Here is a 16,828-nt window from a genome sequence, read left to right on the forward strand (position 1 = left end):
TAATTTTTATTGTTTTAAATTCCCTAGATTATATTTTACAATAATCACAAGATGGTGACACTGCATCACTGTATACAATCATATCTATCATATCTAGTTAAATTATATTATATCTTACATTTAGTTGATTAAACAAGTGTTGCTTTTATACAAATTAGAAAAATGGAAACGATTCTAGAACAACAACGACGTTATCACGAAGAAAGGGAAAGATTAATGGATGCAATGGTCAAAGAAATGCTTTACAAAAAACCAGGACATAGAGAAAGCATAAATTCAGAACATCGGTTAAAAATGTTACTTGATCAGTATATGGATAGTACTTCGCATTTACAGGATTTATATGAAGATAAAGATGGTCAAAGAAAAGAAGAAGTATGTTAAATCTTTTACAATATATTTATAATTTAATAATAATAAGTTTTTATTATATAGGTACAAGCACTTTCTGGGCCGAATGAATTTTCCGAATTTTATTCCAGACTGAAATCTATAAAAGATTTCTATCGTCGACATCCTAATGAAATAAGTATTCCAATGTCTGTAGAATTTGAGGAACTAGCTAAAATGAGGGAAAACCCAACAGAGGAACTTTCAAATCTTGTTGAATTTACAGATGAAGAAGGTTATGGCAAATATCTTGATCTTCATGAATGTTATGAAAAATATATAAATCTTAAAGGAATAGAAAAAATAGATTATATTACATATTTATCAACTTTTGATCATTTGTTTGATATACCAAGAGAAAGGAAAAATGCTGAATATCAAAAGTATGTGGAATCTTTATTAGAATATTTGATTGATTATTTAAGTAGAGTTAGACCTTTACTTGATATAAATGCAGAATTGGAGGAAGCAAGCAAACAATTTGAAACAGAATGGGAAAATAGTACATTTCCAGGATGGCCAAAAGAAACTGGTAGTGCTTTAACTCATGTAGGTGCTCATTTAGAACTTTCTGCTTTTTCTTCATGGGAAGAGCTTGCATCTCTTGGTTTAGACAGATTAAAATCAGCATTAATGGCTTTGGGTTTAAAATGTGGTGGTACATTAGAAGAAAGAGCTCAAAGACTTTTTAGTACAAAAGGAGAAGCATCTTTGGATCCAAATTTATTAGCTAAAAGTAGTAAAAATAGAAAATCTGGAAAGGGAAGAAATTCTGAAAAGCAAAAAGAAATTGCATATTTAGAATCTCATGTATATAAACTTGCAGAATTGGTATCAACTCAACGTGTAGCTACAAAAGAAAATGTTCAAAGAAAACAAGCCAGGACAGAAGGTGAGAGAGGAGATTCTGATGCTGAAGCTAGTGCTAGTGAATCAGAAGAAGAAGATGATAACGAAGTTCCTTATAATCCCAAAAATCTTCCTCTTGGTTGGGATGGCAAACCAATACCATATTGGTTATATAAATTACATGGCTTGAATATTAGTTATAATTGTGAAATATGTGGAAATTTTACATATAAAGGACCAAAAGCTTTTCAAAGACATTTTGCAGAATGGAGACATGCACATGGTATGCGTTGTCTTGGTATTCCAAATACTGCACATTTTGCCAATGTGACACAAATAGAAGATGCCTTAGCTTTATGGGAAAAATTAAAAGCTCAGAAACAAGCAGAACGTTGGCAACCAGAACAAGAAGAAGAATTTGAAGATTCTCTTGGAAATGTTGTTAATCGTAAAACATATGAGGATTTAAAAAGACAAGGTCTATTATAGATATATTTTTATCATATTACAAAGCATCATACATTTCATTTATATACTTAATATCTGTCTATTATTTATATTATCTGTAATATCATAAATAATAAAAATTATTTATATAAACTCTAAGCAGTACTTCTGAAATATTTTGATATTTATTCTGATAAATTTGAAGTAGAATGTATATTTGTAAATTATATTTAATAATTTATGTAAATAATTTAATCCTTTTAAATGTAAATAATTTAATTAATAAAAATTACTTTTTTTACTAATTTAATTATTATAAATATATATAATTATTATATATAATTATTATAAATAAAATTATTGAATAAAAATTTTAAAAATTATTTAAAGTTAAAATATAAAAAACACATTAAAAATAATACGCATTTTTATGAAAAGATTATAAATAATATATTTAAGTTATAAACTAAGTTTATATTATATATAAGTTTAAATTTCCTTTTTCAATTTAATTTAATTTCACTATCGTATTTTTAATATTAAAATTATATTTCTATTTTAAAAAAAATATACATCTTTAAACAAAACTTACTATTCATTAATTAAATATTCATTTATTAAACAGGGACTTTAAGATTCTTTAAATATTTCTTTGACCAATGAGAATGCAGTAATCTTATACCCAGAAATTATAGAGCGCGTGGTTTGCTTCATTTTCTAGAGATGAATACCTCTTATGTTATTTTATAACGTGTCTTGTAACCGAAACTTTCCGATTGTAGGTAGGAAATATTCTAATTTATTATCAATTTTCTTTGTGATTATATCATTTGTAATATCAATAAAATATAATTCAGAGAAAAATTTATCAATTGTGTAAATAATTTATATATAATTTTAAATGTATAATTTTAAATGTTATCATATCACATTGAATTCGATTAGAAGCACGATGTTTCAGCGACGTGATTAAAACCACGTGCTTCGAAAGACACATCATTTTTATAAAAATGATATATAACGTGAGCATTTATCAAAATAATTTTATTGTATTAATTTGTGTAATCATTTTAATAGTTTCATTTTTTTTTCTTAATAAAGGTAATTAAATAATTTTGAAAAAATATAAATTGGGAAATACAATTTTTTATTACTATCGTAAAGAGGCATGCTGAAACAGAATGACGGAATTCGTAGATGGTTGGATATTTGGACACACTCTAGGAGAAGGTGCTTTCGGCGAGTATGTTCATATATTTTTAATTTGTATAATCATGGATTAATTATTAAATGATTAAATATAAAATAAAAAATTTTCAGAAAATTAACAGTATTTTATATTATAACATTTTTATATTTTTTTTTCTTTATTATGATTATCACATGTTATTATCATTAAATTTGATTCTTATTTTCAGAGTAAAATTGGTTATAAATAAATCTACAGGTGAAGCTGTTGCTATGAAAATGATAGACTTAGAGAAGCATCCAGATGCCCATCATACTGTTCGTAAAGAAACTACAATTCATCGTATGCTCTCTAATCCTAATATTATACAGTATTTTGGAAAGCGTAGTGAACCTAACATGGAATATATATTTTTGGAATATGCTTCAGGTGGAGAACTTTTTGATAGAATTGGTAAGATATTATGTTTAATATTATAAATTATAAAATAAAATTCTATTGTTAATAAATCTATTCCTTTAATTAAAATAGAACCTGATGTTGGTATGCCAATATGGGAAGCACAAAAATATTTCAAACAGTTGATCTCTGGTATAGAATATCTTCATAGTAAAGGTATTGCTCACAGAGATTTGAAACCAGAAAATTTGCTATTAGATGAACATGATAATTTGAAAGTTTCTGATTTTGGCATGGCAACAATATATCGTTTACAAGGCAAAGAACGTTGTTTAGAGAAAAGATGTGGAACATTACCATATGTTGCCCCAGAAGTATTATTACGTCCCTATCATGCAGAACCAGCTGATATATGGTCATGTGGTATAATTCTTGTTGCTTTATTGACTGGAGGTAATTTTTATAGAAAAATTTATTTAAGATTATTGTTTAAATTATTTTTTAAAAATAATAAATTTAAATAGGTAGTGATTTAAATAATATTGTAATAAAAAAACTGTAAAAATATTGAAAATGTTATTTAATTATTCAATTCAATTGTAGTTACAAATATAACATACAAATTATTATCAATAATAATCAATGATCACAATTGTATTTGTAAAATGCAGATTGCTGTAATCTTTAGTCTGATGGTTTAGGTCTAATATGTAACTTACATTTCTTAGTTTTTAACTGGTCCATATCTAAACTATAGAACTGCCTTGGGATCAGTCCTTGGCAGAGTGTCCAGAGTATATGGCATGGAGAGATGGAAAATACATGTCTCTTACACCATGGAAAAAATTGGATAATTCTTCATTGTCTCTGATAAAAAATATTCTTATGCATTCACCACAATCCAGATTTACTATAAAGAATATTAAACAACATAGGTGGTTCATCAAAAAATTCCAGAAAGGTATGCATCAAAATATATAATATATAAATATATTTATATATCTTGTATAAATATTTTTTATTGAATAACATCTATGAAAAAATTCAGTAAGTAAGGTCAAACAAATATTTACTTCGTCAGGTACTGAGTGACTCTGAGTATATATTAAATTACTCAAAGCAGCTTGGTACCTAACTGAGTGGATATTGAATACAACAATTTTTGAAAAATAAAGTAAGTATAATAATTTTATTTTAATTATGATTATTAAACATTGAATAAAGATATTCAAATAAAATTAATGTTAATAAATATAATAATTTTTCAAGACTATCAAAGCTTTTGCCTTTACTTTGGTAATATAGCTCTATGATTTTAATTAAGGATCATAAAGCTAGATTACCAAAGCAAAGAGCACTAGCATTATACATCCAAATAAAATATTAAAAATTTCAATTCATAAAAAAAAATATTTATATTGTTATTAATTTTTCTTTACTTTTCTGTGATTTAATTTTGTTTATAAAGTATATAAATTATAAGCATGTGTGTAAATGATATAATAAAAATCTTGTGTATAATAGCTGGCAATATAGAAGGATATATTCGACCTGATGAAACTGATTCGAGACAGATAATAGAAGACGAAAATTTAACACGATTTTGTTTATCGCAACCTGAATTACCTGCGATAGAAAATACTAATACAGTGGAAATTAATTTGGAAGAACGGCCCGGATTTTCATTTTCGCAACCTGCACATATAGAAGATTTATTGTTATGTACACAAGTACAAACGAAACAATTTACTCAAACAAGTCAAGTAATACATTTTTTATGACGAATATCGATATATATCAAAAATATTAATAATTTATAATTCATAATTGAATATTTTATAGCAAAATACTTTCCAACGATTGGTGCGAAGAATGACAAGATTTTTTGTTAAAACAGAATTGGAAACAACTGTGAAAAGATTAATAAATTGTTTAAAAAATGAAAATTATACATATCGCATTAGTAATTTTGGCACAGTAAGTTACAAAATTATTCAAATCTGAAATTATCTTATATATTACAATGTCAATTAAGATTATAAATAATTAATTTGTATAATTATCTTTTTATAGATAACTATATCAGGTGTTGATAGAAGAAAGATGCCTTTAGTTTTTAAAGCAAATATTGTTGAAATGGATGGAAAAATATTAGTTGATTTTCGATTATCTAAAGGTTGTGGTTTAGAATTTAAACGAAGATTCGTAAAAATTAAATCTTTATTAGAAGATATTATATTAAAGGGTCCTGTTACATGGCCAATTGCTGTTGCAACTGAATGCATACCTTAATTATGTATAATTAAGTTTTTTTAATAAATTTTTTTATATCCTTTCAAAAACGAGTTTTATTCTATTTTATATATTATGCTAGCTAAATGAGATAGATTTAACATGTAATAGAATTTTGTATTTTATTAAAATACAGATCATGTTATATTTTTGAAAAAAAAATGAAAATATATTCAATGACTTCATATTATTGATTTTTATTAAGAACAAAAAATAAGAAAAATAAACTGTAGAATGACAGAAATAGAATAAAAATATGGAAATTAGTGCCATCTCCAGAATACTGTAAATGAAAGTCAATATACAAGGATAGCAAATAGTAAATGAAAAATAGAAATATAAGAATTGATTTTGGGTACCATCTTTCGAATGTTAAATAAACATTATTTCAAAAATAGAGTAAGATATACTATGAATTGAGAATTTTACTTTATCTTATTTTATCCTACTTTATCTTTATGAAGATGTTTTTAATATCCAAAAATGATGCTATCAGTCAGTTTTTATCCTGTCTATCTTTCTATTCTTACTTTATGTTTCATTTGCGATACTCCAACATTGATTTCAATATTTCAATATATTTTTATCTTATCTTTGTTCTTATCCTATTCTTTTCTCTTGATGCATAAATGGTTAATTGAACATACTTTTATCATTTTTTTTTCAAAACTAAAATGTATTTTAATCTTTAATAAAAAATAATCATATTTTTCAGTTATATATATATATATATATATATATATATATACATACATATAACGTATAGTTAGCAATTGTTTTTTTTAAAAAAAATTTTGATTTATTAAAGAATTTTTATACCATTGATGTATGCAATATATATTTATATTTATAGGCACACTAGTACACAATAATTAATAATTAACTAAAAATCATTATGAATATAATATATATATATATATATATATAAAATAATAACTTGATATAATATACTTTGAATGATATAATTAATATAAATATAATTATGTGTAAAATGTGCAATATTTCATATAGGATTATGGAAAAAATATTCCATAATTATATTTATATTATAGGATGTTCCATTTATAATTTCATATTGAAATTTAGTTTCAATTTCAATCAATTATAATATTGCAATCTTCTAATTCGAATTAGTAAGTTAAGAATAACACTAAATAATAAGAAAAGAGATCCCAGTGCCTAAAGTATGGAACAAAAAATATATTAAATGTTAAATCTATTTTATATAACGCTTGCTGATAATAATTAAAATTTTTATTATTTTCTATATTAACAATTAAAATGCGAAAAAAATGTTTTAACTATTAAACTTGTTATACGTATGTTTCGTCTTTAAAATTAACCTAATTCAAATGTTTTTTTTCATTTTTAATTTTTATGAAAAAAAATTTTCAAAATATTTTTTATAATAAAATATTATCAACATTCATATTGGAATTCATATTGATATTACTTTTCTAATAAAAATAATATCGTATAATAAATATCATATACTATCACAATAATGTATATTACGACAAATACATATTTTGTATCAAAAAATTTTATTATTCATACATTTTATGGTGAAAAAACTGTTTTTTGTTGGGATCAAAATAAACTTGTAATATTTCCATATATGAATAACAATTATATATCTGCCGAAGTTTTAACAGCTCCAGCTCCAATAAAAACTATACAATGTTTTTCTGATCGAATTTTTTTAATTTGCATTCCACGAGGTATTTATAAACTTTCGAGATATCGAGAATTTGCTATTCTTAGTAAAAATGCGATTGGAATGGGTACAGTTTTTTATGAAGTATTAATACCAAGAAACGAATATCTTTATTTGGATAATAAACGAGAAATGACTAATAAAGTGTTATATCAACTTTCTTCTAAGGAAATTGATTCCAGCATGTTATGTATTTATCCATTAAATATAAATAATGTTGCAGAAGATTTTATGAAAGCTTTAACAAATAATGATTCTACCATAGAAAATTTATGTATAGTTGGTGATAAACTAAAGATTTTAACATTAATAAATGAAACTATACAAATAATACATAGCAGTATCTATTTTATTAGAGATATAATACCTATACGAAAGAATACTAAAGTTGGTGGATTATTTTTTATTACTACTACAAATGCTATTATTATAATGTATTCACAAGATAATTCACTTATTTTTGAAACAATTTATTTAAGAACACAAATACAAACCATTTGTGCTGGTTTTAGTGATTTGACAGAAGACACATTATGGATTGTTTATTCATATGAATCTAATTTATATTATGCAAAAAAACAATTATTGACTGATAATATTCATCAAATAAAAATTCAAGATGAAAACTTTACTTGTTTACAATCATATGATTCCAAGATAATCTTAGGTTTAACAATAGATAAGCAATTAACAGAACTTTCTATAAATACTGTGGAAAAAACATTATTAATAGAGAATGATACTTTGATTAATCTTCATTCTAATATGTTAGAAAATGCTACATTCATAATGGATAAAATTTATAAAGGAGCTCAAGAATTACAAACATTGAATGAGATATTAACAATAGAAGAAGATAAATTGAAAAGAATAAATTTATATGCTCATAAACATAAGGAACAATTATATCCAAAAATAATAATTAATTACATAGATAACCAATTGTTTTTGTCAGCAAATTTTCATAATATGTTGCCAAAAAATAGTTGGGTTGTTCTTAATGTCAAGTTGCAATGTCAAAATCTATTTTGCATGAAAAAAATAGTAGATCAGGAGACTATAGTTGATATTTATATACCTGAAAATTTAACAATAAATTTTTCACAAATTGTAATAGACTTAGTAGCTTTTAAGGAAGAGAAATATCCTTGGTGTCTTATAAGAGATTATATAATTAATCCTTCTCTTGAACAATGTAAACATAAAAAAAGACGATTAAATTCTAATTTTATCAATTCTAAAATTGTTATGCTTCAAACTTTTATACAAGAAGGAAATATTAATATGAAGAAATTATCTGAAATTAAAAAGAGTTTAAGAAAAGAATTTAATGATTAAATGATTTAAAATTTACTATTTTACAATGTCTTATCAATAACAATATATTGAAGTATATGTTATTAGTAGATCAAATTAATAAAATATTAATTTATTAACTAAAATTAGTAAAAAAAAATTTAATAATTTGAAAACAAAATTGTATCTTTATTTAGAATATAATATGTTGGTAAATATTTTGTTTTTTTCTCTTTTCGTATACATATTTCTATTAACATGCATTGATGCATTATTCTATAATTATACAATATATATAGATTATACAATATTGTTGAAACTACATATAATGAAATTACATATGATTTTCCCGCTATACACCAATATAAAATGTATTAATTTAATTGTAAACGTATTAAAATAGCAATTGTTTTTTTTAAAGAAAATTTTGATTTATTAAATAATTTTTATATCATTGGTGTATGCAGTATACATTTATATTTATAGGCACACTAATATATAATAATTAATAATTAACTAAAAATTATTACGAATATAATGCATGTAAATAGTTGTTATTTTAAACTTTTTTTTTCATATTCTTAAATAAAATTTAAATCTTTATCATAAGATAGAATTGTAAATACAACTTAAAGTTATTATAATTATAAACACATCGTTATTAATTAATTTTTATAATAAACTTTAAATATAAAAAAATTTTAATAAGTACTTTAAATATTGATGTTAAATAAAATGCATAATGAAACTAAATGAACTATAAAAATGTAATGTTTATTTTAAATTAAAAACAAAATGTTATTAAGTATTGGAGAAAAAAAATAAGCAAAATGATAAATGCTATAAAATACCTGATTATTTATAAAGTTATTAATAAAGTTATGCATTTTCTAAATATTAACATTAATTATAACATAATATACAATATGAATATATAGATTTTAAAATATATTTTAAATTACGTTATATATTTTATATTAATGAAAAATATTTCACAAAATTTCGAGATGCAAACGTATTATATAAAATTGTTCAAATAATAAATATATTATTATGTAAAAAATAATCTGAATAATTTTTTAAAATCTGATACTATTCTAAAATGAATATTTTTTTGTAATGAAAATATCTTAATAAAAGATATATACATTTCATAATTTAAGATATTATTTTTTTATTCCATTTTTCAAATAATTAATATCTATAAATAATGATAATAATATTGCTTTTAAATTTGTCATACATCTTTGAAAATTATTTAAAACAAACAATATGATTTTTAAGTTTAAAAAATTATATGGCAGTAATAATTTATCTATTAAATCTTAGAGAGGAATAAATTGTGATTTAAATAAAGAATTATATTCTTAATTATTTATATGGTAGACTTGTTCTACATTTCTTAGATTAAATATGTTAATTAATTTCTTTACAAAAAAAAAAAATTTTTTTATTATTATATTTAATTTTTTATAAGTTTAACAACTTATTACATAAATATGATTTCTTTATTAAAGATATCTTGAAATAAAAAAAATTTCTATCAAATATTATTCCAAACTATTAATTTAATTGTAATTTATAATATGTAAAAATTGAATATCTTTTTTTAAATATATTTTTTGTAAATTTATAGAAAATAATATTAAAAAAAAAAATAAAGATATACATTAAATATTATTGTTAAAATATCGAACTTTTTAAAATTCATTATTTTTTTTGAAGATTGTACCTTGGCATTATTATTAAACATATTTTCTTGAATGGACACAAATATTCACATTATAAACGAAAATTTATGAAAAAATAAATTTCTATTTAGAACTGAATGATAAATTAATAATATTTTTACTAAAATAGTAAATAAATTTAAATGAACATAACATGAATTCACTCTAGAAATTATATCTATTTTCTATTAAAATGCATTTTGTTAAACACGATTAAACATAGTTTATAAATTTTTTAAGGCACTGAATAAAAATACATAGTATTTTTATACTGAGGATTTCAATTCATTACAAATGGGAACAACATGTTCCTTCTATTTACACTATTCACACTTGTACAAGGAATATTATAAGGATTTAACTGAACAATTTAACTAAAAAAAAAAATATTGTTTTAAAGACTTTTGATCTGGAAAATATCTTAAATTATATACATTCAGATGTGTTCTTTTAGTTTCCTATCATAACGCATTCTCGATCAAATACGTTTTTGAATAAACGTAAAATTTCTCAATTTAATAACGTAATAAATTTAAAAAACCTAATTATTGTTTATATTTATTTCTATAGTATATACGTAGTAAAGCTACACAACTGCATTAAAGTTTTGTTTGTTCAAAACTCTTTTTGCTTCATAAGATATAAGCATAACAACGAGAATCGCTCATATCAATTATTAAGAAATGTCATGTAAATATGTATTTCATCAGTAAACGAAATGCATATTTCATAAAAATTTTTTTATGAGAAAATGTATGGTAAAGTGATATTTACAAATGTTCAAGAAGAATTATTAAAAAATATATGTGCATTTTGTGATATAGAAAATGAAATTTCCTATAATAATACGATTTTCAGTAAGTGTTCCGCTCTTTTAAAATACAAAATATTGAAAAAAGAAAAATGTACAAAATTATTACTATTGATTGAAAATGCGTTTAAATTTTAATTACGTAATTAAGTTATTTACGTAAACTATAAGAATAATTGAATGTATATGAGTATCTGAAATTTTGGCAACCTTCCCTGAGCGTACTAACTTTTAAAATTAGAATATCGCATTTGTATATGGATATCTTTCAAACTAACTTTTTAAAACTTAAAATTAATTTCTTTTGTGGTAAAGATTTAAGTAATTTATTAAGTACCTAATGCCATAATAGCATTGTATGTCATAGAGGTTTTTCCTGCTCTTCGTTGTTTAATACCTGTAGTATTAATGTCGACTCATTTAAATATTGTCGACTATTTCTCGAACGTTAAGAGTCTTCTTGTTTAGGCAGGAGATTTGTTCTTTCTTCATCATCGATTAACTTTTTTGTAGATATAGTTCTATTTGCTTCTTGACGAGCAAGAATTTCTGTATTTAAATCTAATTTAGGTTGTGCTTGACCAAAACTAATTATTGCTGTCTAAAACATATATATTAATTTAATATGAAATTTTATATTTTTATAAAACTGAAATTATAAAACTATAATAATTAAATGTAACCTTTACAGGTGAATTTTTAAGTTTTCCATTATGATCACTGTATGACGAGATAAATTTCGAATGTGTAACTGGACTAGCACTGACTGGAGCAGGTGAAGTTGGAGCAGTTGCACTATAAACAGGAGATTGTACATTATCTTTTTCTTTTTCTTTTTCTTTTTTACTTTCTTTCTCTTTTTCAACAGGTAATACTGGAGATTCTGGCATACTACGATCGTCTTCGTCCAAAGAATGCAGTAACTACAAATCAAAATTATTATAATAAAAATTTATATATTAATCTATCTATTAATATTTTATGCACATTTTATGCAACTAACTTTTTCTACTTCGTCATCAAATTGTTCTTGACCAGGTAATGAATCTTTTTGACTTCTTTCGAGAAGAGTTGCTCGTTTTGCAGCTAAATATAATGATCTTTTAATTTTAACGTAAAATACTTCCGATACTGCACGTACTGTATAATCAGGAATAAATGTATATCGTAACATAGAATCTAAATTTATCGATTGTATACTTCCCACTGTTTGAGGATTTGTATTAGTAGGTGATTCGGCTGAAAAATTCTACATATAAGTTTATAAAACATGTTGAATATTTTAAGTATATAAATGAACTTAATATAAATGTTACCAATTCCAATATTGACAGTCAGTGCTTGAGAGCCGAAATAAGTAAACGGTCCACTTTCGAACATCATATTTTCTTTTCCAACTGTAACTTCAACTCGGCCTTCTAAGATTAAAACGAAATAATCAACTGCTTTTCCTTGCTGATAAATTACCGCTGCTGGATCATTTCTTGCTTTCTCACGCGATTTCACTTTGATATGATAAATAATATCTTGCTTAAGTAAACGACGTAAAATAGTTTCTGATATAGTATCGGGTTTAAAAGCATCTACAGCTGTGGATCATACATTAGACTCAGATACATTTTAAGAGTATTGAAATAAGATTTTAGATAAATATCATATTTTCTTAAATCAAAACACTTCTTCCTACTTGTAGATAAATATTGAAACATAGCCAACGTCAATTGCGGCGATATATGAATTCGTTGATTTTCTTTTTTCTCTGCAAACACGGTAAAATCTTGTATTTTGTGCCTAGCTTGTCTTCTACGCTTGGATTTATTATCCGCTATAAACGATATGGTTAAAATTAATTATACATGAAATAATACATAAATATACATGAAATAATACATTTTCAAAATATGGCTTACTAAAAACATCAGTTTCATCCATAATTTCAGCTTGAATCAATTCTTCTATAACATCTTCTAATGTGACCAATCCTATTACTTCGTAAAATGGATCGCCTTCGCCTTCATTATTAACTCTTTGAACAAATGCCATGTGACCTTTATGACCTAAAATAAATGCAGATTCTTGTTATATATAATTTTTAATAAAAATATTATTTTTAATAATTCTATTATTCAATTTAATTTGAAAGAAATGAACCTTCTTTAAATTGTTTAAACATAATATCTAATGTAACATCTTCAAAAATAAAATTGCATGGATTTTGATAAAATTGACATAAAGTTTTTAATGGCATATTATCATCTGGATCAACAAATGCAAGATCTTTAATATAAAGCATTGTAACAATATTTGTTCTTGCATTTTCATATACTGGTATACGAGAAAAACCTAAAAAAATGACGATAATAAATAATATAAAGTATGTGTATTAATTATTATTATTTTTAAATAAAATATAAACCTGATTTCATAATTTCTGATACTGTTTCAAAATCTAAAATGGCATTATAATCTAACATATATACATCTTCAATTTTTGTCATTACATCTGCAACAGTTTTTTTTCGTAATTCTAATGCTCCAGCAATAATGTTCACTTCATCCTTTTCTAAATCATTATATCCTGTTGTCACCTATAAATAATGAACAATATATATATAATATAATTCATATATATCAATAAGAAATCTTTAATAATATTATTGGATTATATGAATAAAGTACATGATAAAAAATTAATAGATATTAATATAAAACATAAATTATTTTTTTATATATTAACACATATAACATATGTAAAATTATGTATATGTATATAAGTAAATTTATCTTAGAAATAGAAATATAATTTTAAAGATAAATTTAATTTGAATTAGTATATAAGTATGTAAAGTTATTTTATTTAAGTTATTTTATTTAAATTATTTTATTTAAGTTAAGTATATAATATAGTATATAATAAAAGCATATAATGTTATCTTATTAAGTTTCTCAATGATAAGTAATCTAACACATATCTGAAGAATATAAAAAACTCAAACAAACATCAGTAGATTTATATCTTACTTATATATGATTGAATTTAGATGTTAATATAATTATCTATCCATATTCATTCTGATAAAATTTATAACAATAAGAAGTTTGAAAAAATCTTTGATAATGAATTTTTTAAATTATAATATAGAAAATTAAGCAAAATTATAATAGTTATTCCAATTTGCATACCTTCACAAGTTCCTTTAATCGTTCACGATTATATACATTACCAATTTCTTCTCCAAGAAGGAAATCCAGAAGTTTGCTAATAGGATAACTCAATGGAAATGTTATTATCATAGTTAATTTTGTAATATAAATTGTTTTTGCTCCAATACATAATCCATGTCTACTACAAATAGCCTAAAGATATAAAGCAATTTATCTATTATTTATTTATCAAATTATTTGTAATTATGAAACATTTTTATAGATTTAGTTTACTTACTTGTGGCGAAATTTCACCAAAAATCACAATAGCTAGAGTAGAGCAAATAACTGCAACTAATCCAGAAGTTAAATCATCTAACAAAATAGTGAAAATTGAATTCACTAAAACATTGGAGAATAAAATTGAACATAACAAATAATTTCCATGATTTCTCACTGGTTGTATTGTTCTTGCATATTGTTTTTCCTTTAATAAATAAATCATTATTAAATTATCAATTATTAAATTATTATAAAATTATATGTATTAAACAAAATTTATTGAAATATTTAGGAAGAAGCATTTACAGAAAAGAAATACCTTCTCTGTTCCAGTATTACAAAGTATCTTCAATTCAGTTCTATCCATTGCCATTAATCCTAAATTTAAACCAGAAAATAGAGCAGAAAAAGTAAGACACATGAGTATAATTAAAATACTAAGCCAAAGTGGCAAAAATTTTTCATATGTGTATATCTGTAAATAAATATTTCTAATAAATTTTTCTAAAATAAAATAATTTTTAATATAATTTCATCTTTATTATATTTTAGTACTCACAGTATTCCATGTTTCTGTTCCTTGATGTTTAAAGAGTAGAAGATTTGGACTTTCCTTTTCATATATTGGTTGTTTTACACATATGTAAAAAGGTGAACCAAGAGGTAATACTACATCAATAGTTGCAGTATTGTTTCTTACATTTTTTACCTATTATAAATCATATTTTAAAGAAATTATTTATTGTTATTATAAGAAATTATTATTAAATTATTATAATTACATATTTTTGCTAGAAAATAAATTGGAAATGCTTACTAAAAATTCATTGCTTTTAATTTTATCACAAATAGTGCCTCTTTCTGCTTGTTCATCAGTGAAAGTGATTAAAGTATCTTCTGTGAATCCAAAACCAAATAACCTTATAACTGTTTTAGATCCAGCAAGTATTTCTGGAATACCATCTTCACTATAACTAGGATCTTTTTCTGATGTTTCTATTCTCAATCCTTCAATAAATACATCTGTATGGATTTGCTCAGTCAATAGATTTTTGGGATCATCATTGACAATGCCTAATAAATTCGCACGACGCATACGAAAATATTTTCTGGGAATAATTGATACAAAAAATGAATTAAATTAATATTTATTTAAAAAAAATTAAAAATAATAACAAAATTAAATTAAGGAAAAATTTTTAAATAAATTTTAAATAAAGTTTATTTTGCAAAAATTTATTATTTCTGAAATATAATTATATTATTTTAATTTTAATTAAAATAATAGATGTTTATATATTATATATTTAGAATTATATATTTAATGTATCTAATATATAATATATAATATATAAAATGTATCTAATATATAATATATAAAATGTATCTAATATATAATATATAAGCAAAATATTATTCGGAAATAGATTAAAATGAAATTACTTATTTATTTTTTAATTAATTTTTTACGTAATTAATTAAAATTATTTATATTTAAATATTTAAATATAAAACCATCAATAAAATAGAATAAAATATCTAATCTTTTATAACGTTGTATTATAATAAAGAAATTATATTTAATATTTATAATTATAATATTTTATAAAAAAATTTCTAAGTCATTAATAATATCGAGATTTTCATTTTGTTAAAAAATAAATACATATCATATAATAAATGTCTATTATTTACAAAAAAAAAAATTTTCTTTTAAATGATGGATTGGATAAGAATTCAAGTTATCTAACATTTAACTTACTCTGATTGTATTGGGAATCTGATAGTAAAATTGCTTCCAAGATTGGTCCATATTTCACCGACGACTTTTAGACAGAAATAGATTGTGGTAACCTTAAAATTAGGAACCTTGACAAACTTATATATCGCACGACTACCATTTGGTGAGATCCAAACTGCACTTAATTTGTTTTCTGAATCGCAATTGTCAAATGTATGTGACCAACGTAATGAAACATTATTTTCAAGACCGGTGCCAAGAACTTCAATCAAAAAACCTGAGGTGGTAGATACATTTTCGCGTATGTAAGACTGTTTTTTAATAAAGACATCCACTGATTTGACACTTAAATTATTAGATATTTTCAATTTTGTAAATGCATTAACGTTTGCTAAATTGGATGTCACAAAAATAAGTAATAAAAGAGCTGCCGGTGTGCTTGAGCGAACAACATGTTGCGCCATCATGCGACAAGTGCACCGTGACAACTTCATAAAATCGTCAAGTAGTACTGCATTTATAATCTCATATGTTCGTATTA

At 22.9% G+C, this 16,828-nt stretch overlaps 4 protein-coding genes across 6 annotated transcripts; 3 read left to right on the forward strand and 1 right to left on the reverse strand.

The window, feature by feature from the left end:
• The first annotated feature begins 102 nt into the window (after positions 1-102).
• LOC122712894 (splicing factor 3A subunit 3) lies at positions 103-1,839 on the forward strand. The gene is made up of 2 exons (XM_043932895.1): positions 103-375; positions 436-1,839. The coding sequence occupies exons 1-2, from the start codon at positions 163-165 to the stop codon at positions 1,726-1,728; spliced, it is 1,506 nt and encodes a 501-aa protein (XP_043788830.1). The 5' UTR covers positions 103-162; the 3' UTR covers positions 1,729-1,839.
• A 623-nt stretch (positions 1,840-2,462) lies between these two features.
• LOC122712873 (serine/threonine-protein kinase grp) lies at positions 2,463-5,616 on the forward strand. The gene is made up of 8 exons (XM_043932851.1): positions 2,463-2,708; positions 2,788-2,929; positions 3,105-3,328; positions 3,407-3,727; positions 4,032-4,235; positions 4,799-5,037; positions 5,117-5,251; positions 5,348-5,616. Exons 2-8 carry the CDS (start codon positions 2,868-2,870, stop codon positions 5,564-5,566), a joined length of 1,404 nt encoding a protein of 467 aa, XP_043788786.1. The 5' UTR covers positions 2,463-2,708; positions 2,788-2,867; the 3' UTR covers positions 5,567-5,616.
• A 975-nt stretch (positions 5,617-6,591) lies between these two features.
• LOC122712919 lies at positions 6,592-8,621 on the forward strand. Its single transcript, XM_043932948.1, has one exon. The coding sequence runs from the start codon at positions 7,071-7,073 to the stop codon at positions 8,619-8,621; it is 1,551 nt and encodes a 516-aa protein (XP_043788883.1). The 5' UTR covers positions 6,592-7,070.
• On the reverse strand, positions 8,231-16,781 carry LOC122712918 (unextended protein). Of its 3 annotated transcripts, XR_006346429.1 has the most exons (15): positions 16,309-16,781; positions 15,364-15,655; positions 15,106-15,255; positions 14,866-15,021; positions 14,563-14,751; positions 14,304-14,477; positions 13,537-13,708; positions 13,272-13,463; positions 13,031-13,177; positions 12,808-12,945; positions 12,437-12,709; positions 12,124-12,359; positions 11,804-12,043; positions 11,458-11,721; positions 8,231-8,361 (listed from the first exon to the last, which is right to left on the reverse strand). XR_006346429.1 is itself a non-coding variant. In XM_043932947.1 (14 exons), exons 1-14 carry the CDS (start codon positions 16,779-16,781, stop codon positions 11,569-11,571), a joined length of 2,979 nt encoding a protein of 992 aa, XP_043788882.1. In that variant the 3' UTR covers positions 10,344-11,568. The 3 variants fall into 3 exon arrangements, 2 of the variants coding, with proteins under 2 accessions (XP_043788882.1, XP_043788881.1); XM_043932947.1 differs by lacking the exon at positions 8,231-8,361 and having other exon boundaries at positions 10,344-11,721; positions 11,810-12,043; XM_043932946.1 differs by lacking the exon at positions 8,231-8,361 and having other exon boundaries at positions 10,344-11,721.
• Between the last annotated feature and the right edge of the window lie 47 nt (positions 16,782-16,828).

Source organism: Apis laboriosa, unplaced genomic scaffold, assembly GCF_014066325.1.
Source record: "Apis laboriosa isolate Shangri-la unplaced genomic scaffold, ASM1406632v1 scaffold21_cov150, whole genome shotgun sequence".
Taxonomy (NCBI): Eukaryota; Metazoa; Arthropoda; class Insecta; order Hymenoptera; family Apidae; genus Apis; species Apis laboriosa.